Raw genomic sequence first — 25686 nt, 5'->3', positions numbered from 1 at the left:
GGAGTACTATAAATTTTATAATGTCAAACAAAAAAAAATATTCTATAATTTTTTAGTACTGTTAGTATTCTTTAATTTAGTATTATTTTTTACTATAAATTTTCATTATTTATGGTTTTGTTGTTACTTATAATTAATTTCTTATTTATTTTGTCCTTTTTTATAGGATCATAATTTATATTATACAAAATTTTGATAATAAACGTAGTATATAATAATTACAATTACAAATTTTACAAAGTCAGAATAAAAAATAAAAAAAATTAATACAAAACAAAAATAGAGTACTTCAAAGAATAGAAAAAAATCATACACATAAGAAATAATAAAAATTCCATAAAATCAACAACATATATCATATGAACAAAAAAATATAATAAAAAGTAAATAAAATTTGTATAAATACAATTAAAAAAATAAAAAATTTCATACGCAACATAAATATAATGCAGTAAATGATAGAAAAAAAATTCATATAAAAAAATAAAAATATCCTAAAAAAAGTCAACAACATTTGTCATATGAATAAAAGAAATACAATGATATAAATAAAAAAGCCAAACAAAAATAAAAAAATTTCATAAAAAATACATATAAAAAATAGTATAATAAATGATTAAAAAAACTCATAAAAACATAACATGAATCAGAACACTACACAAATAATATAAAAATATTTATCATATAAATAAAAAATATAAGTAAAAAATACAATAAAAAATATAAAAATTAAAATATAAAAATAAGTAATAAAAATAATAAAAAATTGAAATATTCAATTTGCTAGTGATTAAAATAAATTTGAACTATTTTAATGAAAAAAAATTTGGAACGAATAACTATGAAGAAGTAAGAAGAACTACAAAAAATTATTATGAAAGTAATAGTTATTAGTATCTTTTTATAGAAGAAAATGAAGGGTAGGGTTAGTAAAAAAGAAATAAAATTTTATCTAATTTTCCAAAGACAACAAGCAACCATGAAAGTGAAACGCAGAAGCTACAAATTTTAACTTCTCCTAAACGTGCGTTTAGAAGCAGAGTTCAGGAAGATAAAAATGGCCAAACAAAAAAGTGAAATTTTCAAGAAGCTTAAACGTGCTTCTCTCCTCCCCAACGTGTTTGCCAAACACACCCTGTATCGTTCTAGAAAAATTGAATAGAAAATTTGAATAGAAAACTTGAATACATTCAATAATACACAAATCCTTTCTCGAGTTTAGTCTCTTGTTTCTAACATATATAATTTAATTTGATTTAATTATTAGTTAAAAATATCTCAATTGCGTATTTTATTTATAGATTTATTATTTTAATTATTAATAATTTAATCAAATCAATTAATTAATATACATAATTTATACCTAATTTGATTTAATAAATTAAAAAATACTACCAGAATATTAAAAGAAATAAATTAGGAAATACTATTAAAACAAATTGATATAAATTATAATTATTATGTAATATTTAAATATCTAATCAAATCAATTAGTTGATATAATTAATCTCATAATAAATTGTATTTAATGAGTTAAAAGAAATAAACCGAGAAACACTCAGAAGCATGTCACGTTAGCTCCATCATTAAGTGTAGAAATCCAATTTTTATATAATAGAATCGAATAGACGTTAATTCATATATAGTATATAAATAAATTTAATTAGAATAAATAACAATTTATTTATTTTATTTTAGACTTTATAAATGAAAAGAATAATTCACTAATATAATGAATTATAATTAATGTAGTATAATTAATTAAGTAATATAAATTATAATAAATTATATTAAGAAAAGAAATATTTAAATATCTAATCAAATTAATTAGTTAATATAATTAATTCAGTGCAATAAATTGTATTGAATGAGTTAAAACAATTAAATCGAAAACACTCTCCGAAGCATGTCACATCGGCTTCATTATTAAGTGCAGACATCTGATTTTTATATAATAGAATAGATAGATTGACAATATCTTTTCTTAATTAATCTTTTCTTTTTCTTTTTTTTTTTTCATTTTATTGGAACTGAGTATGCGGAAGCCAGAAGATAGAGAAGTGTTCTCACTAAGTCTCAACAACAAAATCTCTCATTCTTTCCATGGAGTACCAATATTCTTCCTCCTTGGTGATCATCACCTCATTCCTGCTGCTGCTTATTGCTGTGGTGGCAAAGATTTATAGAAAGAAAACGAATGCAAAGAAAAAGGTGCCACCAGGGCCATGGAAGTTGTCTTTAATAGGGAACCTGAATCAACTAGCACTAGCAGGAAGGAGGGTTAAGATATTAGCATAAATGAGAAAGATATGACTTTGGAGCTTCTAATCTACAAGGGAATGCTGGGAAGCATGCAACATGTATGACTTTAACTGGGAGCTCCCTAATGGAATCAACAAACACTTCTCAAATAAACTATGTTTGCTACATCAAACATAAAAAAACCAAGGACTATCTTTACAAAACAGGCTGTATCTGAGTATTTTGTTTACATATTAGGAACTTGACTTTAGGACGGATTAAAAAATGATTTTATTGATGTCATCAATCCATTAATTAATCCAATGACCAAAATCTTGTACGTTTCAGTTTCAGCCGGCTAGGTTTTGTCAGCATTATATCATATTTCTTTTTGTGTTTAACGTTAGACAACGCTTAAACAAGCAAGGAAAGAAAGAAACAAATAACATAAGCATTTGCTTTGCATGTTTGAGTTGGTAAAGGAATCTATCATTGACTTAGACAACCAATTACTCATCTTAAAGTTTCGTTGACTCAGACAAATAAAATACAGCAAGAAATAAACATGAATAGGAAGTAAAAATACATTAAGCGAAAGCATCCTTCAAAGAGAGAATTAGATCTGCCAATGGAAGTTGATTCATCCTTGGTGTTCATCATAACAAGTTTCCTCATCTCTGCACTATTGCTATGGCTTGCAAAGAAGGGTAAGAGTGTCCATAAAGTGCCACCTGGGCCATGGAAACTACCTCTCATAGGGAACCTGCATCAACTTGCAGGCTCACTTCCACACCATGCTCTCAGAAAACTAGCAAACAAACACGGTCCACTCATGCACCTTCAACTGGGTCAGAATTCTCTAGTGATTGTCTCATCCCCCAACATGGCCAGAGAAATCATGAAGACCCATGATCTTGCTTTTGCAGACAGGCCTGAGTTCCTTCCTTCCAAGATCATGGCATACGGATCAACAGACATTGCGTTCGCTCCCTATGGCGAATACTGGAGACAGATGAGGAAGATATGTACACTTGAGGTTCTAAGTTCAAAGAAGGTTCAGTCTTTCTCCTTTATCCGAGAAGAGGAGGTAGCTAACACGGTAGAAACAATTCGCACATCTGCTGGTGCAACCATCAATCTCAGTAAAATGATTAACAATCTCATAAGCACTGTGGTTTCTAGAGCTGTGTTTGGCAACATATCAGAAGACCATGAACAGTTTGTGTCCTTTGTGAAGGAGTCAATAGCGTTATCCGATGGATTTGACCTTGCAGATTTGTTTCCTTCCTTGAAGCCTCTGCATTTCATCACTGGTTTTGAAGCCAAACTGAAGAAGATGCATGTAAAGGTCGACAAGATCTTGGACAAGATCATAAAGGAGAATGAAGCAAGAAAATTGGAAGGTACAAACCAACAAGAACAAGAAGAAAAGAATGAGAATCTCGTTGAGGTTCTTTTAAGAGTCCTACATAGTAGCACCCTTGACACCCAAATTACGCTCAACAATGTCAAAGCAGTCATTTGGGTTAGTATGTCTACATTTCTAGCTCCATTTACATACAATTTCTTATGATAACTAATCCCTTGAAACTATGATGTAGGACATATTTGCTGCTGGAACAGACACTTCAGGAGTAGTTATAGAGTGGGTTATGTCGGAATTGATGAGAAATCCCAGAGCTATGAAGAAGGTACAGGCTGAGATTCGACAAGCTTTGAAAGAAAAGCAAACAATCCGGGAGGCAGATCTAACAGAGCTTCGCTACTTGAAGGCTGTGATCAGCGAAACAATGAGGTTACACCCTCCTCTTCCTCTGTTGCTTCCAAGACAATCCAGAGAAGAGCGCATCATCCATGGATACCATCTACCTATGAATACTAAAGTCATGGTAAATGCCTATGTGCTCGGAAGAGACCCCGAATACTGGTGTGATGCAGAAACCTTCCTACCAGAAAGGTTTCAGGACACTCCTATGGATTTCAAAGGATCAAACTTCGAGTACATCCCTTTTGGAGCAGGAAGGAGAGCTTGTCCGGGACTTACCTTTGGTTTAGCCAACGTGGAGTTTGCTCTAGCTATGCTACTCTACCACTTCAACTGGGAACTCCCTAAAGGAATTAAGCCAGAGGATTTGGATATGAATGAAGCACAAGGAGCTGTGGTTGGAAGGAAAAATAACCTTTACTTGATTCCCCAGCCTTACCATTCTTAGCTTCACGAATCATGATAGTGCTTAATAAATAATATCATGTGTATTCTTACATTTGCTATGTATTGCCAAAGTTAATTTATCAATTTAGCGTAAGCTTTTAAAAGATAACAGCAATTGTAATAAAAGCTCATGCTAGCATTGACTATTGAGAACAAGGAAAAATTACACTGGCAGAAATCAGATTGGCATCATAATTCAAGCATTACTACATATTCAAAGTGAACATTGTAATGAATTTGAAAACTATTAGAATAGCCAAGAAAGAGTGGGGGGAGAAGGGGGTCGGCAGGTTGTTAAATTTGTTAAGAAAGCATGGTAGTTCATAATCCTACCAACCTGCATTCTTGTTTTTGTTACCGCCATACAAACGGAGAGGCTAAAAGCCGAAATACAAGAGAGGATCACCATGCTGAGGCTAACCGCTAACCACAACAACAGAAGCTACCCCTTCTCCCACTTGGTTGCAGAATTTCTCATACATGTTGCAAACCTTTATCCACTGAAGTTCAGATTGCCCTGCCTTTGCAAACACCGCTGATTGCAGCGATGCTTCTACTCCCGCCCCAGTCACATACGCCATTGCCTGTATATGTAGACGAAGTTCAACATACCTTTCTGATAAATGTTATATTTGAGAGTTCATTCAACTCAAGATGAATATAAAGCTTCCCTTTGATAAAATACTTCATAAATCCTAACCCATTGTCTTACTAATGCTTGTTTGAACCCATTGATCAAACAACACAATTTTTTTTCTTCTTCTCAAAAACCATAAAAGCCACCAAGAAAAAAAAAGACCCCTATGGATGGAAGTGAACTGGACTACTCAACGGAGACTCGTAACTTGACTCGTTTTAGACTCACTCAACTCCATTCATTTTATTAAACAAGTCAAGCTTGAACTTGATGTAAACTTTAGCCTGTTAATTAAAAAGATCAGGTTATAAGTTAAAAAAAAACTACAAAAATTCGTTGGGTTGGCTTGGCTCGTTAAATATTTTAAAAAATATAAATTATTCTTAATTTGAACTTTTAACTATTTATTTATATTAAATACAAAACAAAATAAAAAAATCAATGGATAAAATTAATTAAGATTGTAACTTTTTTTTTCAAAGAAAAAATTTATAAATTGCAAGTACGGTTATAATATGTGATTAATAATTAATACATAAATGAATTATAGTTTACAAATTATATAAATTATAAATTTTGGAATATATTTAATGTCAATTTAAATTTTTTAAATTTATTGTTATGAGTTATAATTCACCAAACAGTCTTTTCAAATAGACTCTTGGACTTATTAAACTTTAAATAAGCTGACCTCAAACCTAAAAAAAATACCTATAAAAAATAACATGTCTAAACTGAACAAAGTTTTTCTTTTCACCTACTTCTCCATCTTTTTCAGCACCATATCTCTCCTCTCTACAAAAATGTTTAATTTAAATCAAATATAATTAAAAAAAGTATATTTTAAAATTCAATAAAAATTTGAATTAGACATTAATATTCGAATTAAGTTATATTATAAAATAAAATTTAAACAATACAATCTAAATTAAATTTAAAAATTAAAATCAAAATAATAAAATTTAAATAATAATAAATAATATTAAAAATTGTGCAAAATATAACTTTTCATTGGTAATATAAACATATAGTTATCAATGTATTTCATCTATATCATCAAGAAAATATATTTTAGAAATATTATAATTTATATTTTAGAAATATTATAATTTTTTCATGTGCAAATTATAAATTTTTTCTCGTATTTACGTTTATAATTATTAGGGGGTGGCAAATGGAGAAGCTCAGCCTGTTCCACTAGAAGTCTGTCCGTAAACCCTTCTAGTGAGATAGTCTTAGAATCTCTTCCCACTTTGTCTAACTGCGGATTGGTGGGCTGGCAGGCTAAATCCGCCGAAACTTTTTTTTTTATTATTAACTACTAAATAATATATATAATTTAACAACTATATTAATAAATTTATAATTTCTAAAGACATAAAAAATTATATTTTTTATATTCACAAACATTAAAGTATTTGTAATTATAAATATCCTTTCCAAAGCAAAATAAACATAATCCAAAACATAATTATAAATATTGTCTCTAAAGTAAGATAAACATAATACAAAACACTCAATTTTTATTTTGGTACTCTTGTAAGTTGGTTGGAAGAAGTTGAGTTTTAGCAAAAAAAAATTACAAAAATACCTTATTGCCAAAAAAAACTAAGCCCGGCAAGAAAAGTTCATCCCGCCTTGTTAAAACCCGCGATTTAAACGGTACGGGTTAGACGGACTTTTGCTCTTTAGTGATCCCAATATTTTAGCCGTTCTCTCTTTTTTGTCGAATTATACCGACCGGTCTGACAAATTTAGACCCATTTGTCACCTCTAATAATGATCCCATTTTTATTACTAACAAAATAAGTAACAAAAAGAGAAAGTGCAATTTTTTCAGAACATCTCTATATTTTCTAAATATTATACAAACAACAATAACAAGAAAGCCTTGTCCCACTAAGTAGGATCGGCTACATTTCCTAAAGAGCAATGCTAGGGGGCCAGCAGTTTTTGTGATTGTTAGCCATCAATTAGCCATCAATCATGATTTGATGGTGTGAGATTGGTATGAGATTTCATCCAATGGCTCACCTTTCTCTGCTGGTTACATGCTGGCCCAGATTCAATAAAACTGCTGGCCCCTAGACTTTTCCTTTCCTAAATATTATATTTATTTAAATAAAAAATCCACTATTAAATACAGTCAACAAAAAAGCAAACTATTAAATATGGTCAACTCAACAAGCTACCTGCCTCGTGCATGTCGAAGTCAATCTCCAAACTCCAAAGGCACCTTAGGCAGCACACAAAACAAGGCAAATAAAATGCACTATAAACTATAAACAAAGATGAATCGGCTGCATGCACAAGTACATTCATAAGTGAAAGCATCCTTCAAACAGAGAATTAGATCTGCCAATATGGAAGTCAGTTCATCCATGGTGTTTATCATAATAAGCTTCCTTATCTCTTTGCTATTGCTATGGCATGCAAAGAAGGGTAAGAGTGTCCAGAAAGTACCACCTGGGCCATGGAAACTACCTCTCATAGGGAACCTTCATCAACTTGCAGGCTCATCACTTCCACACCATGCCCTCAGAAAACTAGCAAACAAACACGGTCCATTCATGCACCTTCAACTGGGTCAGATTTCTGCAGTGATTGTCTCATCCCCCAACATGGCCAGAGAAATCATGAAGACTCATGACCTTGCTTTTGCAGACAGGCCTGAGTTCCTTCCTTCAAAGATCTTAGTCTATGGATCAGCTGACATTACATTCTCTCCCTATGGTGAATACTGGAGACAGATGAGGAAGATATGCACACTTGAGCTTCTAAGTTCTAAGAAGGTTCACTCTTTCTCCTTTATCCGAGAAGAGGAGGTAGCTAACATGGTGGAAACAATTCGCAAATCCACTGGTGCAACTATCAATCTCAGTAAAATGATTAACAATCACATGAGCACTGTGGTTTCTAGAGCTATGTTTGGCAATATATCTGAAGACCATGAACAGTTTGTGTCCTTTGTGAAAGAGGCAATAGCAGTAGCCGATGGATTTGACATTGCAGATTTGTTTCCATCCTTGAAACCTCTGCATTTCATCACTGGTTTTGAAGCCAAACTGAAGAAGATGCATGTCAAAATCGACAAGATCTTAGAGAAAATCATAAAGGAGAATGAATCAAGGAAGTTGGAAGATAGACACCAAGAGCAAGAAGAAAAGAACGAGAATCTTGTTGAAGTTCTTTTAAGAATCCTTCACAATGGCACCCTTAGCACCCTTTCAAAGAACAATGTCAAAGCAGTCATTTGGGTTAGTATGTCTACATTTCTAGCTCCATTTACATACAATTTCTTACGATAACTGAAGCCTTTGAAACTATGATGTAGGACATATTTGCTGGTGGAACAGACACTTCAGGAGTAGTGATAGAGTGGGTTATGTCGGAATTGATGAGAAGCCCCAGAGCTATGAAGAAGGCACAGGCTGAGATTCAACAAGCTTTGAAAGAAAAGCAAACAATCCGGGAGGAAGATGTAACAAAACTTCCCTACTTGAAGGCTGTGATCAGCGAAACAATGAGGTTACACCCTCCTGTTCCTCTGTTGCTTCCAAGACAATCCAGAGAAGAGTGCACCATTCATGGATATCATATACCGATCAAGACTAAAGTGATGGTAAATGCGTACGCGCTCGGAAGAGATCCGGATTATTGGTACGATGCAGAAACCTTCCTGCCAGAAAGATTTCAGGAAAGTCCTATGGATTTCAAAGGGACAAACTTTGAGTACATCCCCTTTGGAGCAGGAAGGAGAATTTGTCCAGGACTTAACTTTGGTTTAGCTAATGTGGAGTTTGCTCTAGCTATGCTACTCTACCACTTCAACTGGGAGCTTCCTAATGGAATTAAGCCAGAGGATTTGGATATGAATGAGGCACAAGGAGCTGTGGTTGGAAGGAAAAACCACCTTTACTTGATTCCCACACCTTACCATCATTAGATTCATCATAGTGCCAAATAAATAATATCATGAGTGTTCTTCATTTGCTATGCTATGTATTGCCGGTATAAAATAAATCTAACATCATCAATTTAGCGTTTGAGCATAAGGTCTTAAAAAGATTTAACCATCGAATAAAAGCTATTGCTGGCATTGATTACAGAGAATAAGGAACAATTACATTGGAAGAGATCATATTGGCATCATAACTCAAGCATTACTACATACTTAAAATGAGCATTGTAATGAATTTGAAACAAAGAGTGGGGAAAAGAGTAGGGTAGTTCCTAAGCCTACCAACCTGCATTCTTGTTTTTGTTACCACTAGTTCCTGCCTGCACTCGCTGTATCAGTTTATGTGTTTTTTTTTTTTTTTAATAACACTAATAACAAGAGGAAACTAAAGGAACAAAGTGTAAAATTTGAAAGCTCATAAGCCTATATATGAAAAATTCATTCTCGTTAAGAGAGAAAGTCCTCTGTATATTATTTTCCTAAGCACCAAGTGAAAATGCATGTCATAGATTAATATTCTGTTAGTCTAATAAGATATATCATAAGATATATCATGAAATTAGTTATTCCAAAAATTTAAATTTGTTAAAAAAAAAAATACAAAAAAAGTATGTAAATATTTAAATTATTTGAAATAATATAATATAAAAAAATATTTATAGCTGTTAAAAGAATCAAAATAATAAATACATAATATTTTATAATAAATATTAAAATATGTTAAATAATATTAATTAATCTAATTATTCATAATTATATTCTAACAACTGCCGTCCAAACGGAAGAGCGGGTGTGTTTGGCAAACCCGTTTCAGAGGATAAAAGTGCGTTGAAGTTCCTTGAACGCTGTTTTTTTATGTTTGGCAATCTTTTTCCTCTAAACGCAGAAGTGATTTTGCAGCTTAAAAGCGCGTTTACTGGAAGCGAAAAATTGTTGCTTCTGCGTTCACTTCAACGTGAGTTCACCTTTAATGATCATTATTGGTTTTTTCCAAAAGAATTTTCATATTTATTTCAAGTCATTTCAAATATTTTAAATTTTTTTTGAATTTTTAGTATTTTTTATATTTTGGTTTTTTATTAAATTTGTTATTTTAATTCTATTATAATATGAATTATTGATCTTATTAAAAATGATAAAGTAAATAAAAAACTAATTATACATAACAATAGAATCATAAGTAATAAAATTTTACAGTCCAAAATAATACTAAATAAAAGAATACTGAGAATACTAATAAAATTATAGAATATTTTTTTGTTTGACATTGTGAAATTTATTATTATAATTCTTGTTCATTGTTTATTATTCTATTTGTTATAATATGTATTATTGTTCCTATTGAAAATGATAAATTAAATAAAAAATTAATTATAAATAATAATAAAAATATAATTAGTAAAAAATTAGAATCAAAACAGATTATTGAGAGTACTCATAAAAAGTACTAAAATATATTATTTTATATGTTATTTTTAGTTTAATAAATAAATATTAATTTTTATTAAAAAAATTATAACAAACTAAAATAAAATTTTATAAAAAATATACTAAAAAAAGTATAAAAAGGATTAAATATACTAAAAAATAATATTATAATTTAATATTATATTTTTTTAGTAATTAACTAATTATCTATCTAAAAGTGATTTTAATTAATATTATTCAAACAATTTCATTTTATCAAAATCACTTTTAGTTTAAAATTGCCAAACATAAATCATGTTGACACAAACTCACTTTTATCCAAAATCAATTTTACAAAATCACTTTTATTCAAACTCTAGTTTAGCCAACTCTAATCCAAACACACACTAAAATGATAACAACAGCACAAGCTAAGTGTGTTGAAATTAAATATTAAAATGTTAACAATCTACAGTATTAGGTACGCGTGTTGAACTTTTTATATATGTTGAAAAATGATAAAAAATGATAAAAAAAAAGGCACAGATAATGCACAATAAAAATTATAATACAATATTTGAACATGTAATTTTTTTAAAGAAAATTATTGTTACATTTGAAAAATACATATTAATATATTTGGAACGAACTTGGACCTTGCTTGAAGAGAAACTGTTAATAACTAAACTACTGACAAATAAATTATCTCCTAGAAAAAATAGGAAGTACCAGTAATTTTCAAATAGTTTGGATTGTAAGTTTATATATGAAATTATTTTTTATTATCATTTCTATTATTTATCAATGATGTTAGGTATACATAACAAATCGACTACAAAATTAATTATTTATATAAAATATATATTAAAAATAAATTAAATTATACATATATTATATACAAATACATAATTACTAATTTATGATGTGCACATAATATTTTTTATTATTATTAGTGATAGTTATTAGTGGCTAAGAGAATCGAGAGTTAAGTCTTAGTTCTCTTTTTCTGAATATTACATTCTGTCTTTTAGAATAGTTTCAGGAGATATTTCTATTTTTTGTCTCATAACTGATCAAGAGACATTTTTTTTGTATTGTAACCGGTTAGGAGATATTTTTCAATTTTGTCTCCCACGAACAAAAATAGAAAAGGAGTAGAAGAGAAAGAGAGAATCACACCCAAAAGTATCCTAGTTTAGCTACTGAATGCAATGTAGCCTACACCAGTCTCCATCACAACTATGCCAGAATTTTACTATAATCAACTGATTACAGACACCAATTCTTCCCTAGGAACTACCCATTCTTATCCGGAACAAGTCTAGAATCTATTTCCAAAACTGAACTTGACTTGGTCACCTACCAATCTTTCAACTGTAAAGTGCTAACACAACTTGCAAGGGAATTTCCACAGAATCATGATACACAACATATAGATGTACAAAAGACCTCTAAGACATCTATGACTTTTTCTTTAATTTTATACCCTCTGCCTTTTACCTCTCACTGGCTTTTTCTTACAAACCTCACTCTATTTGCCTTTTTCACCATGAGACTCAGACAGACAAAACTAAAGAAAAGAATACAAAATAAAATCCATTGAAGGAGAAGAACTCTGTAAACTTATGGTAGCTATGAGAACTCTGTGCTTATTCTCTTTGTCTCAAGTCTTGGCCGTTCACCCTTATTATAGAAGGGGAAGCTTCTAAGGTTGAAACCATTTCAACCAAGCCACCTTCTTCTTCTTCTTCAATATCAAGGCCGGTTCAGACAGAGAGAAGAGAGAGGAAAAACCGAAAGCAAATCAACATGCATGTACATCTCTCTCATCCCTTTTCATCAAGTTTCATCAATCTGAGCCTTCTATTTTGACTTTGTCCCCAAAAAAGAATTCTGACCCTTGATGAACTCTTTATCCTTGACAGCTCCGTCTTTTCTATTTTTGCTTCTTCCTCCATGTAGCTACAGTAGCTACCTTCTGTGATGGATGAACAAAAGTGGAAACGAGTTTCACCTCAGAGATCTTCTTCTCTGACCGAAACGGATTGCTTCTACTTTAGGCATGGAGATCTTGAAGCTTCCTCTTCACATCTTGCCTTTAGTAACAAAAATCTCAGCCATGTCATATTGTAGATCTTCTTTTCTCAAAGGCCATCTTTTGCTTGCTTCTAGCTTCTCTGTGATTTTCTCTGATAGCTTCTACTATCTTCTTTTCTTGATGGAAGTGACAAGCGAAAATAAGAGAGAGAAGAGAGAGAAGTAACAAGTGAACTTTCAATGGAAGTAATGAATGATATTAAATTAAATTTAATTTTTTCTTTCATTTTTTATGCATAGTAACATGTGGAGTCTTAATTGCCATCAAATCAATTTGAATTTGCTCTTTTTTATTACCAATGCATGTAATTAAACCAATTGAATTAACTTTAAATTCTATTCCAAAGAGAAAGTAGGTAAGGGAACTCATCATGCTCTATTTCCTTTCTTTTTCTTTTTAATTTCGGACCAACAAATTGTTGGATCCAAAGAAATTTATTTTGGGCTCTTCACATCTTTCATGGCCCAATTATCATTTGTAATGCAAAAATAATTCAGCACCAATTCTTGAAATATTTTTGTACAACAACTGAATAGTTCTCATCACATTAGGCTTGTGTTAATTTTTGGCCTAATAACAAAATCTGCACACTAACAAAATTATTAAACAAACAATTGGATGCATAAAATAAATTAATAATTTTGTAATTAACAATTTTTAATAATGTTTGATCATCACATTAATTTGAAGTTTTCCAACCTCATCAATTAGTATAAGGAGCCAATGAAATATTTGTACAATATGTACAATAGAAGTTTAGGAATATCCGATTCAGTATTAGAGATATAACTATTAGTGTTACTTTTTTTCATCAGTTGAAACTTTTGAAATGAGTAGTATCATGACATGATATCAGAGCTCTAGATGAGTTCTAAAAGGTAAGAGTTTAATCCTTGGTGAACTCCAAAATTAGCTTAAACTTTTGAGATGAGATGTTTATTATCAGCCAAACGACGAAGCTAGACTTCATAAGAAATAAAAATTCAGAAATGAATTATAGTTAGTTATTAGTTCTACGTTGTGGCTTGTAAAGAATTTTTTAAATACTTAAGTCGACTTAAATTATAAATGTAAATGGGTCTAAAATTAACAAGGTACAAATATATTTTTCATGTATTTATTAAAAAATTTTGGTATTCAATTTAGATTTATTGAGCTCTGAATTCATCTTTGTTAGTAATTCTATTACTTTGATAGATTTTAAAGAGTCAAAATATTTGATAGTGAAACAAAAAATTTAAATAATTCAATAAATACTTATGGAAATAAATCGATATAACATGATTTAAAACATAAAAAATAATCTTATATGACTAATAAAATTTATTATTTTTTATTAATATCGAATCAACAAAAGTATTTTTGTGCTAAATTTTAAATTATAATAGTATAAAAATGAAGTGTTAATTAAAAATATTACTAATAGTATTATAAAAAATGTTATTCCCTGATATTTTTAGAACATAAAAACTAAGAGTCTAAGACAAATTCTTAAGCTAATTAAATGCAAATTTTGAATCAAGTCAAAGGATGAGGCTATTGCCGCCGAATTTTGTGTTTGTAAGACAACACTTGGAAAAAAAAGAAATAAAGCAAATCAACCTCCTCAATTCATGTTCGTCTCTTCTCAATTGATGTGGTAAAATATGGTTTTTTATCATATATTTTTTAAATAGAGTAAAAGAATATCATAACATTGAAAAGATCTACTCCCAAAACGAATAGCGTAAACATTTTCGTTGCAAGTTTGAGTTGGTAAAGGATTATGTCCTTATATAGGCTTTGTCTCACTTATGACTTGGTCCCTCGTTGAGGCTATATGCCTATATGATCCCTATGCAATTCAACAAGTATTGTCATTTCTAATCTTTTATAATATATAAAAAGAGATTAAAATAGTGTAATAAACTAATGATATTTAAGTTTCTTAATTTTCTACAAATTCATTATGTTAATATTAAATTTAGTTTGTAATAATATAAAAGAGATCTATGTATATAGTCATTTAAAACATTATAATAAATAACGTACATATATCTTTATATATAATATATAGTATAATACGATATTTATATATTTTAAGATTAGACTAAATAATATTATCAGAAAATATTTTATTAAGCAACTTTATGTTATTTTATTTTTTAACACTAACTAAAAAAATAATTTCATTTATATTTTTGCATTTTTTCATGCACCGTGCATGTAAATCTAGCTAAAGTTGAATAGCTAATGTTTAATCAATTAGAGAGAGAAAAAAGGTTTAAAAATTACATATTTAATCACATATTTTTTAATTAAACGATTAATCATAATAATTAATTTTTTGTAATTAAATAATCAAATTTATAATAAATTAAACGAATACTCAAATTTATTTATAAAGATATAATAATTTTGTTTTATAAAATATCAAAGACGTATTTTTATATACTGATTGATGGTTATTTTTTATGTATATGTATTATAATATATTACATAATTATTAATTCAATTTTTTATGGAAATACTTTTTTAGGGTAATATTTTAGGAATAATATAATTTATTATTTTTTTATTAGTAATATTTAAAAATATTAACTAAAAAATATAATATTAAATGGTTGGGTTAAAGATATTTTACTGCTAATGAATATAAGTAGAGAAAATATTAGGAGTCAATATTTTTTATTAAAATTAATCAATTAGTTAATATTTTTGTTTTGATATTATTAGAATTTAAAATTTAGAGTAAAAACTAAAATGATAAATAATTTTCTGAAAATTTATATTTTGGATAAATTAATTTTTAAAAAAATTACTAATAAAATTTTCTATGATATCAGATATGAACACATTATTTTTAAATTAGTCTTGTACTCTTGTATGATTATGATAGAATGCCTTAATTTAAATTAACTTATTCATGTAAGGGACGGATTCAAGGGGGGCAAGTAGTAGTCTTGACCCCCAACAAATTTTAAAAGTTCATATACTATTATAATAGATATCTTATATAGAATAAAATTTAATAATGTAGTGATAATAAAAAGAGTTATTATTCTTGTTAATGAGCTATAGTTTAAATGATATAGTCTCTTCATACTCAATTAAGAGGTTGCGGGTTCGAGTCTTTCTATTTTTGGTAAAAAAAAGAGTTATTATTCTTTAAGTAATAGGGTTTAAATTTTTCTACATAAATTTTTATTATTTGTATTTTTTATTTAATTCGAATTTTTTTTACATTTTTTTCTTAAGATTAATTTTAACATTTATAATCATATAAAAATACTTTAATATTATTTATAATAATATTATTTTTTTAATTTTATTTAGTTGTTTTTTGTTTTTTTAATTAATTTTTATCCTATTATTATATAAAAATACTTTAATATATTTTAAATTCACATAACAAAATTATTAATGCAATTAACTTATATTATTTTATGTCATATTTCTTAATGATATAAAACATAAAAATATAATTTACCGTCATATAAATATTTAATAAAGTAAATTAATTAACAAAATATTTAAAAATATATAATTTGATATTTTATTAAATATAAAACCATAAAAAAATTATGAAAAAATTATAAAAACTGAGATAATTCTTTTATTTGAAAAATATTTATTAATTTTTTAAATTAAAAAATTAATTATAGTTATATCTATTATCAAATATATAGCATTATATTTGATTATACAATATTTTAATTTTCGACCCCTCCATTCTTAAATTTCTGGATCTGTCCCTGTTCATGTTTATTATTTTGGAGATTTTTATTGATATTTTTTTTGTTTTAAAGACTAATATATTCTAAATATAAATTTTATAAATTTAATTATTAATTTACTCTAAAATTCAATATTTAAGATATAAATTATTAATCAAAAGAAGAAGGGACAAAAATACATTAAAAAGTTCATGAACACAATTACACTTTAATAATTTAATGAGTTATGCGTGCACACTATTTATACACTCCAAACAAACATATTTACTATAATGTCCAGCTTATGAACTTTAAGTGTATTTTTGTCCTTTATTCCTTAATCAAATATTAAACAAACAAAAATTTGTTAGCTACCTAACATTCCAGCCGAAAGAATAAAACCGTGGTGAAGAATCAAAATTACATGTACATAATCCAATGGCGTGAGATACCCAACTACTCATTTAAGTTTTCGTTGACTCAGACAAATAAAGTACAGCATAAAATAAACATGAATCAGTTGCATAAGTACATCATATGAAAGCATCATTCAGCGAGTATTGGATCTGCCAATGGAAGTTAGTTCATCCATGGTGTTTATCATAATAAGCTTCCTCATCTCTGCGCTATTGCTATGGCTTGCAAGGAAGGGTAAGAGTGTCCATAAATTGCCACCTGGGCCATGGAAACTACCTCTCATAGGGAACCTGCATCAACTTGCAGGCTCATCACTTCCACACCATGCTCTCAGAAAACTAGCAAACAAACACGGTCCACTCATGCACCTTCAACTGGGTCAGATTTCTGCAGTGATTGTCTCATCCCCCAACATGGCCAGAGAAATCATGAAGACTCATGATATTGCTTTTGCAGACAGGCCTGAGTTCCTTCCTTCCAAGATCATAACCTATGGATCAACAGACATTGCATTCTCTCCCTATGGCGAATACTGGAGACAGATGAGGAAGATATGCACACTTGAGCTTCTAAGTTCTAAGAAGGTTCACTCTTTCTCCTTTATCCGAGAAGAGGAGGTAGCTAACATGGTAGAAACAATTCGCAAATCCGCAGGTGCAACCATCAATCTCAGTAAAATGATTAACAATCTCATAAGCACTGTGATTTCTAGAGCTGTTTTTGGCAACATATCCGAAGACCATGAACAGTTTGTGTCCTTTGTGAAGAAGACAATAGCGTTATCCGATGGATTTGACCTTGCGGATTTGTTTCCTTCCTTGAAACCTCTGCATTTCATCACTGGTTTTGAAGCCAAACTGAAGGAGATGCATGTCAAGATCGACAAGACCTTAGACAAGATCATAAAGGAGAATGAATCAAGGAAATTGGAAGGTATACACCAGCAAGAACAAGAAGTAAAGAATGAGAATCTTGTTGAGGTTCTTCTAAGAGTCCAACATAGTGGCACTCTTGACACCCAAATTACAATGAACAATGTCAAAGCAGTCATCTGGGTTAGTATGTCTGAACTTTTGTAACTTCATTTACATACAATTCCTTTTGCTTATGATAACTAAGGCCTTTGAAACTATGATGTAGGACATATTTGCTGCTGGAACAGACACTTCAGGAGTAGTGATAGAGTGGGTTATGTCGGAATTGATGAGAAGCCCCAGAGCTATGAAGAAGGCACAGGCTGAGATTCAACAAGCCTTGATAGAGAAGCAAACAATCCAGGAGGCAGATGTTGCAGAGCTTCCCTACTTGAAGGCTGTGATCAGCGAAACAATGAGGTTACACCCTCCTCTTCCTCTGTTGCTTCCAAGACAATCCAGAGAAGAGTGCACCATCCATGGATACCATATACCTATCAAGACTAAAGTCATGGTAAATGCATATGCGCTCGGAAGAGATCCCGATTACTGGTATGATTCGGAAACCTTCCTACCAGAAAGGTTCCAGGACACTCCTATGGATTTCAAAGGATCAAACTTCGAGTACATCCCTTTTGGAGCAGGAAGGAGAGCTTGTCCGGGACTTACCTTTGGTTTAGCCAACGTGGAGTTTGCTCTAGCTATGCTACTCTACCACTTCAACTGGGAACTCCCTAAAGGAATTAAGCCAGAGGATTTGGATATGAATGAAGCACAAGGAGCTGTGGTTGGAAGGAAAAACAACCTCTGCTTGATTCCCACACCTTACCATTTTTAGATTCATCATAGTGCCTAATAAATAATATCATGTGTGTTCTTCATTTCCTATGTATTGCCATATTGGTATAACATGAATCCAACACAATCAATTTAGCAATTTAGCATATGCTCTTAGAAAGATAAAAACAATTGTAAAAGGCTAATGTGGCATTGATTGTTAAGAATAAGGAACAATTACATTGAGATTGGTATCATAATTCAAGCATTACTACATATTCAAAATGAGCATTGTAATGAATTTCAAAACTATCACAATAGCCAAGAAAGCATGGTAGTTCCTAAGCCTACCAACCTGCATTCTTGTTTTTGTTACCGCCATACAAACGGAAGAGGCTAAAAGCCGAAATACAAGAGAGGACAACCATGCTAAGGCTAACCACAACAGCGCAAGCTACCCCTTCTCCCACTTTGTTGCAGTATTTCTCATACATGTTGCAAACCTTTATCCATTGAAGTTCAGTTTGCCCTGCCTTTGCAAACACCGCTGATTGCACTGATGCTGCTACTGCCGCCATCGTCACATATGCCATTACCTGAATAAACCAAGTTCAACATACCTTTCTGTTATACCTTATATTTGAGACTTCATTCAACTGAAAAATGAATCTAAACCTTCACTTGAATAAAAAATACTTTATGTGATTGTAAGTTGTAGTAGGATAATACTTCATAAACCATAACCCGTTATCTTATTAATGCTTGTTTGAAACCCAGCATGACAAAGGAAATTAAAAGCTCTCACATTTGAGATCCTAAACCCAAACATGCCTTGTGGTGAGAGTGACAGTGACTGTAGCTAGTATCAATCATGTATGAATTTATGGTCACTGTTGATTTGGATTGCTATAAAAATTTAAGCCATGAAAGTAAACCATAACCAACTGGACCCTACTCTGAAAATTCTGACACAAGGTGTCAACATGCAAAGTGAATAAGATACTGTTGCCTAGTTACTACTTTATATAAACTCAATAATCCATATCTTTGATCAATTGCAAATTCAACTACTAAAATGTAGAAACTAGAAATATATACATAAGGTACCTGATCAGCAGAGAAAATAATCCAAGCTAAGGGCTTGCTGAAGAGTACACTCCCTCTAATTATGCTAAGAACACAGCACAGTCCTTGAATCAAGGAATAGCCAGCAGCCAAAGCATTGGCCACTACCAAGAACCTACAATCAATATCAGAATACAAAAACATCAGGGACCGGACATGCATGTACACTACCATTTCCATTTTTCCAACAGAAAAGGAGAAGAAAGAAAGAACTAAAGAAGGGCTTACACTAAAGCCTTCATGTCTGTATACTTAGCCTTCTTCTGAAAGGAGAGGATCACTTTGACTTGTGTATCAGTTACCACAAGAACAGTTGCAAGAACTCCAAGGACAAGGATCACACACCTCAGCACCACCTCTGCTATCTTCACCCTCCTATCCAACATCTTCAGGTCCTTGCTGTGATAAACTGGCACAGTTCCAGGACTAACACCCACACCCAAGTAACTCATTTTCAACAACACTCTAAAACAAGAACCAGAAAGAAAACTATTATGTCTATGTGTATAGCACAAAGCAGAATGCCACAAACACACTCAGGAGTTAGCAATAGGGACAAACAATCCTAAGAACTTCACTACTTATATATACTCATTCACACACAAATGTTTTGGCTTTAAAATTGTAAAGTGGTGGTGATGATGAAGCTTTAGCTACAAATACATCAGAGCCTGCCAAGTGGACAAACCCAAAAGCAACTTGATGAGCATTTATTTATCATCATATCATATCATGTAAAAATAAGGGCCATTAAATGGGTCTGCATTTAAGTACTGCTAAATGAAAAAGAAAAAATGTGTGGCTTTGAGAGCTCATTCATGGTTTCTAGAGAGTAGGAACAGCTTCTCGTCCCTAGAAAGTTTCTGATAGGGGGTAAGGAGTCCCTAAATTTAAGTCATTTAAAGGGCGGTGGGTTCAATTTTTGGGGTGCGTCATTTCTTTTTATTAGGCCATGCCATTGTAAACATATCTTATGGTAAAGTAAATATATGCCTCCTAATTTTTTTTTTTTTTCAATTTTTCTTTGTGGAGATCTCAACATAATTTAATTTTTCTACTGCAGAATGACAAGGGAGATTAATTCTTCTATTGCCTGGTGTGGAAACAAGAAAATCGAATCATGGAATATCATTGTGATACTGTGGAGGGCCACGTATGTTGCTTTTGTGATGTGAATTTGTGTTCACATTGGTCTCATTCTTTAATGATTGTTGCCAAATTTTGTATATTATCAGAACCAGAATATCGATGTCATAACTTAGGAGTGTCACATAACAATCGATTGCAAGGCGTGCTAAAGTAATATAAAACAAAAGGAAGATAATTAGATAAATCATTTGCCTGACGACCCTACTATATATCAACTACTACATTCCACTAAGCGCAACCCTTTATCTATTTGCCATTTCAAGACTTCACACTTGGACTTGGTGCTTTCAGTTTCAGGTTTTAGCCTATCATACCATCACTATTAATAGTATCTGAGGATTAACACATATTTAATTATGCTGTAATAACTATTTCAGCAATAGTTTACTCAAGCTTTCCATAACACAATAAATTGTTTAGTTGGTGCATGCTTTTTAGGAGATTAGGGAAGTAAGGTGCATCGGAATTGGGATTTTGCTGTATCTATGAATCTATGAATCTATATGATGGCTAAGGATTCAAGGAGCATGATGGTCCATAAGACCATAACGCCACTTGCATCATACTAGAAGGCTCCATCAGAGACAGAGACACGTAAAAAATAAAATAATAAAATTAGAAAAATGAATGCTAACTCTACACCCTCCATACAGTGAGATACGCAAGATACTGATGGATACAATACAACCTTGGAAGTTATATCAACAATAATTTTAATTTTGGGTCATCTAGCAACACAAATCTGTTGCCTTTTCTTGGTATTTAGATTTTAGATCATGATATTCTAGAGAATTTTTTAATTTTTGTGGTTTTGCATGGTATTTTTCATCCTAGCGGGTCAATAACTAATTTACTACAAATCTGAACTTTATTTAAAAAAATTTCGTTAGACATGAGTAACTAAATTTTAGATCATGAGTTCATGACATTCTAGAGAATATTTTGTTAGTGAAAGTAAGCCTCACGACTCACTAGGCTACTAGGCCTCCCTTTTAGCCCTACTCTACAAAATAAAGGAGCCCGAACTGAAGTCAGTTGTAAAATTAATTAGTACACACACAAAAATGTTGGTGCACAGATAACAGTAGGCTTTTCCCTTTCACTCAGTCGTGAAAATCTACAAAATTTTAGATGACGAGGCTAGTAAGCTACATAAAAATTTGATTTTTTCAAATAAATAAAATTTAATAATTCCATATATACACAAATCAGGCTCATACCCACGGTATGGAGGTGAGAAATCGGGCTCGTAATAAATTGAATCAGGATTCTATTTGAACTAGTTGTGGCAAATATTGGGATAATATTTTGCTGCAACAATATGCATGTAAGCAGTAAGCATAGTCATATATTTGATCATCCAAAATTTTAAATTTTTAACAGAAGCTTGAAGTAAATCGCTACATATGAACTGTACTTCTCTAAGCATTCTTTAAGACCCTTTTTAATAGGTATAAGAATATCTTAGAAGAAGTCATCAGAAGCAGTATATAGTATGTGTAACAAACCTCGTCTCAAAAGATAGAAAGAAGTGAGGAATAATAAACACAGGAACTTGAATTAGCATAGAGCATGACAGGTTGACTATTGTATACAATAAGATGTAGGATATTTTGGAATACAACAATGCTAGGGAACCAACTCTATATAAGCCAAGAATCAGCCAATTGGTAAACCAGAGACTCCGGTGACTTTAACCGGATGTTGCTACTGATAGGTACACGGATGTTTCTTTTTCTTGTAAATTAGATGGTTTTCGATATGATTTCTATGAATAAAACATACTTAATTATATGGAACCAACTAATGAATGATCAAAACATCTGTTCCGTGATTCTCTCCTATCACTAGCGTATCTTCCCTCATATTTTGAACGTGGTCAACAATAATTTAAGAAATAAATTAAATTATAAATTAATAAAACTAATTATAATTAATTATATTGTTCCATTCTTGGCTGATTATTATGTACCAGCTTCAATTTAAAAGCTGAAATGTGTTGGGTAATTATGATTCAGAAGATGACAAAACTTTATAATGTATCCTTTAGCCAAATAATACTATGTACTTTTATTATAATTTGACAATATATGAATAGTTAATAATCGTTTATTAATATTAATAATAATATTAATAAAATTAATTAATCAAATTTATAAATACCATTCAAAATATAAAGTCATAATTCTTCAACTTCATTAATACAACAATTTTTCCTCTTTCTCCCATTTTTCTCCAAGAGAAATTTTCTGATCCTAGAACTCCTTGAGTGTGTGATCAAGTTGATGTGCTTTACTTGAGAAGATTTCTTTCTTGGGTATCATAACTTTATGTGACAATGACCATAGTTACATGATTTCACCAATTAGGTTATATATTGCGTACCTACCAATTCACAATGAAAAAGTTTAAGGGCCAACTATAATATAAGCCAACTAAATCAACTTCCATTCACAATTAATCTACTTATCGGAACACCATTTATTATTCTGTTCAGTATTAAAACATATTGCATTCCATCTAACTATGGCCTATGGGCATTCCGTATCAGACTTGTTCCATGCAACAAAAGTGGATTCTACTTTGCAAATCCTTGCCATATTTTGCCATGTTTCATTTTTTTCAAAAATTAATAAATGCTCACACTAACCTTATTAACTTATGCGAAATGAGCACCGTTTCGAAGATTTTATTTCGCATGATTTTTAAGCAAAATGATGGTTAATTGTGTAACGCAGCATCCTCATACGAAATAGTGCATGTTACATGTGTAGATACCAAACTTTCTCCAAATTCACGTGTCTGGAATTATTGAATTTTATCTATTTATTTGAATTAAAAAAACTGTAAATTTTCACTGATATATATATATATAATTACAAATAGCATTGGTCTTCTTCCTTCACATACGGTTTGAAAGTATTAGTTGTTGTGCAACAGAGGGAGCAACATGAATTTGAGAGGCGCAGACAGAGACAAAAGCAGCACTGACTTGGTTACTCCTTCCAAAGCTTAACCTCAAAATAAGAGAATATGTTGTTTCAAGTTCCACTCATGGGATAAACTCAAATTTGCACGAGCCATGACCTGTCATTGAACCAAAACATCAGATATATTTTTCAATTGCAATATCACAAATTAGACTAAACAATATCAATTGATACTGTCTTGTTATAAGTTATTCTTTAGAAATGTTGATAATTACTTGGGTCAAGGTCAGTGGTGATTGCAGCAGAATTGAAATAGCAAGAGCCTCCTTTGTTCTTGAACCTCTGATAGTAACTATTGAAGGAATAAGAGGCATGGTCCTTCAGAGTGTTTGGTAGATAACAGGGATGGTTCAATTGTATCTTGCTGCAATCTGCTCCATTTCCACAAGCCCATTCCATGGCCCTCTCAAGATCTTCATCTGGGGTCTGCTCATCAGCTATGCACCACTCCATATATTGTCCTAAGTATTTTCCAACACTCAGAATTAGATGAAAAATTACTAAGTACATTTACATGAGTCTTTGATAAATTATAAGTGTAAAACAAACAGAGATAATAATGCTGATTCCATTACCAGATGCTTGAAAACATAGGTTCAAAAGGAGCAGAGATATCAAAAGTTTGTGAATTGGACAACTCATATTTCTTGGGCGTGATATAATAACCTGGAACTATGATTCATACAATAACATAGCGAGAAATATTCTTATAAGTGAAGCTCTATGTATAAAATTTCTCTTTGAATAGGATAAAGCTACAAGGACATAATAGACACTTTCTTTTCCCAAAGGTTGAGACACCAAGATATGGTCCTACTTTCGTTGCTTTGGTGTTACTGTTGGTTTATGGTATAAACAGAAATATTTAGGACAGAGATATAAGAAAAATACGTAGGTAAAAGGAATGAAAATCACACATTTTTACTTTACTGAAGCAGTACATTTATAGGATTTTAATCCATGACACTACCACATCACCACTAAACTAGGAAGTGGGATGAACAGAAACTGCCACATACCCACTAGATAAGGAAGTGGAATAACAAAAACTACTTTTCTCCTAAAGTGCAGGAACCACTAATTGACTAAAACAACAAACTGAAACAATAATAAAAAGAAACTTAATGCAGTCCAAAAGCAAATAATTAACACTCCTCCTTGCTTTAGGATCTGCAAACTCCAATTTTCTGCCTCAATAGCTCAAACTTGCTGACAGGAAGTGGCTTTGTAAATAAATCTGCCAATTGATCTTCTGACCTGCAATAAACCAAAGTTATTTCTCCATTTTGCTGCATCTCTCTTAAGAAGTAGAGCTTGATGTTAAAATGTTTAGTCTTGCCATGACACACTGGATCCTTTGAAATCGCAATTGCTGCCTGGTTGTCGATAAACACTTCTGTCTTGTGATTCTGTTGGAGATGTAAATCACATAAGATCTTTTTCAGCCACAAAACTTGATTTACAGCTGCTGTTGCTGCTATGAATTCAGATTCTGCAGTGGATTGTGCTACTGTCTCCTGCTTCTTTGTGCACCATGAAAAAACTCCTGAGCCTAAACTGAAACAATATCCGGAAGTGCTCTTCATGTCATCAATGGATCCAGCCCAGTCACTATCAGAGAATCCACACAACTTGAAATTTTGACAGCTCTCAAACTTCACACCATAATCAACAGTACCTTTAATATATCTCAATACCCTTCTTGCTGCCTTTAAATGCATTTCACTAGCACAATGCATAAATCGAGAGAGAAGACTTACAGCAAACAAAATGTCCGGCCTTGTTGCAGTGAGATACATTAAACATCCAATCAAGCTCCTGTAATAGCCTTCATCAACTTTATCAGCACCATCTTCTTTGCTCAGCTTCTCCTTTTGGTTCATTGGTGTGCTAACCGCTTTGCACTCCTCCATCTGGAATTTTTTTAAGATTTCCTTAGCATATTTTTTTTGACATATGAACACATCATCCTTATTTTGTTTGATCTCAATTCCAAGAAAATAAGACATAAGACCAAGATCAGTCATTTCAAAAACTTGCATCATTTCTTGCTTGAATTCTTC

General features: G+C 31.1%; 5 protein-coding genes across 5 annotated transcripts; 3 read left to right on the top strand and 2 right to left on the bottom strand.

Annotated features, from left to right (window-relative positions):
• Positions 1-2787: 2787 nt before the first annotated feature.
• On the top strand, positions 2788-4599 carry LOC130971985 (cytochrome P450 71D8-like). The gene is made up of 2 exons (XM_057897144.1): positions 2788-3766; positions 3843-4599. Exons 1-2 carry the CDS (start codon positions 2870-2872, stop codon positions 4452-4454), a joined length of 1509 nt encoding a protein of 502 aa, XP_057753127.1. The 5' UTR covers positions 2788-2869; the 3' UTR covers positions 4455-4599.
• A 2854-nt stretch (positions 4600-7453) lies between these two features.
• On the top strand, positions 7454-9036 carry LOC130934214 (cytochrome P450 71D8-like). The gene is made up of 2 exons (XM_057863805.1): positions 7454-8347; positions 8425-9036. Exons 1-2 carry the CDS (start codon positions 7454-7456, stop codon positions 9034-9036), a joined length of 1506 nt encoding a protein of 501 aa, XP_057719788.1.
• A 7714-nt stretch (positions 9037-16750) lies between these two features.
• On the top strand, positions 16751-18605 carry LOC130939377 (cytochrome P450 71D8-like). Its single transcript, XM_057867490.1, has 2 exons — positions 16751-17723; positions 17809-18605. The coding sequence occupies exons 1-2, from the start codon at positions 16824-16826 to the stop codon at positions 18418-18420; spliced, it is 1512 nt and encodes a 503-aa protein (XP_057723473.1). The 5' UTR covers positions 16751-16823; the 3' UTR covers positions 18421-18605.
• Positions 18552-20356, bottom strand: LOC130939386 (CASP-like protein 2B2). The gene is made up of 3 exons (XM_057867498.1): positions 19713-20356; positions 19467-19599; positions 18552-18955 (listed from the first exon to the last, which is right to left on the bottom strand). The coding sequence occupies exons 1-3, from the start codon at positions 19934-19936 to the stop codon at positions 18707-18709; spliced, it is 606 nt and encodes a 201-aa protein (XP_057723481.1). The 5' UTR covers positions 19937-20356; the 3' UTR covers positions 18552-18706.
• A 3110-nt stretch (positions 20357-23466) lies between these two features.
• On the bottom strand, positions 23467-24280 carry LOC130960538 (glucan endo-1,3-beta-glucosidase 4-like). The gene is made up of 3 exons (XM_057885984.1): positions 24199-24280; positions 23839-24084; positions 23467-23720 (listed from the first exon to the last, which is right to left on the bottom strand). The coding sequence occupies exons 1-3, from the start codon at positions 24263-24265 to the stop codon at positions 23686-23688; spliced, it is 348 nt and encodes a 115-aa protein (XP_057741967.1). The 5' UTR covers positions 24266-24280; the 3' UTR covers positions 23467-23685.
• Positions 24281-25686: the final 1406 nt, after the last annotated feature.

Source organism: Arachis stenosperma, chromosome 1, assembly GCF_014773155.1.
Source record: "Arachis stenosperma cultivar V10309 chromosome 1, arast.V10309.gnm1.PFL2, whole genome shotgun sequence".
Taxonomy (NCBI): Eukaryota; Viridiplantae; Streptophyta; class Magnoliopsida; order Fabales; family Fabaceae; genus Arachis; species Arachis stenosperma.
The sequence above is the reverse complement of the archived record's forward strand: the minus strand, read 5'-3'. Positions and strand labels throughout refer to the sequence as shown.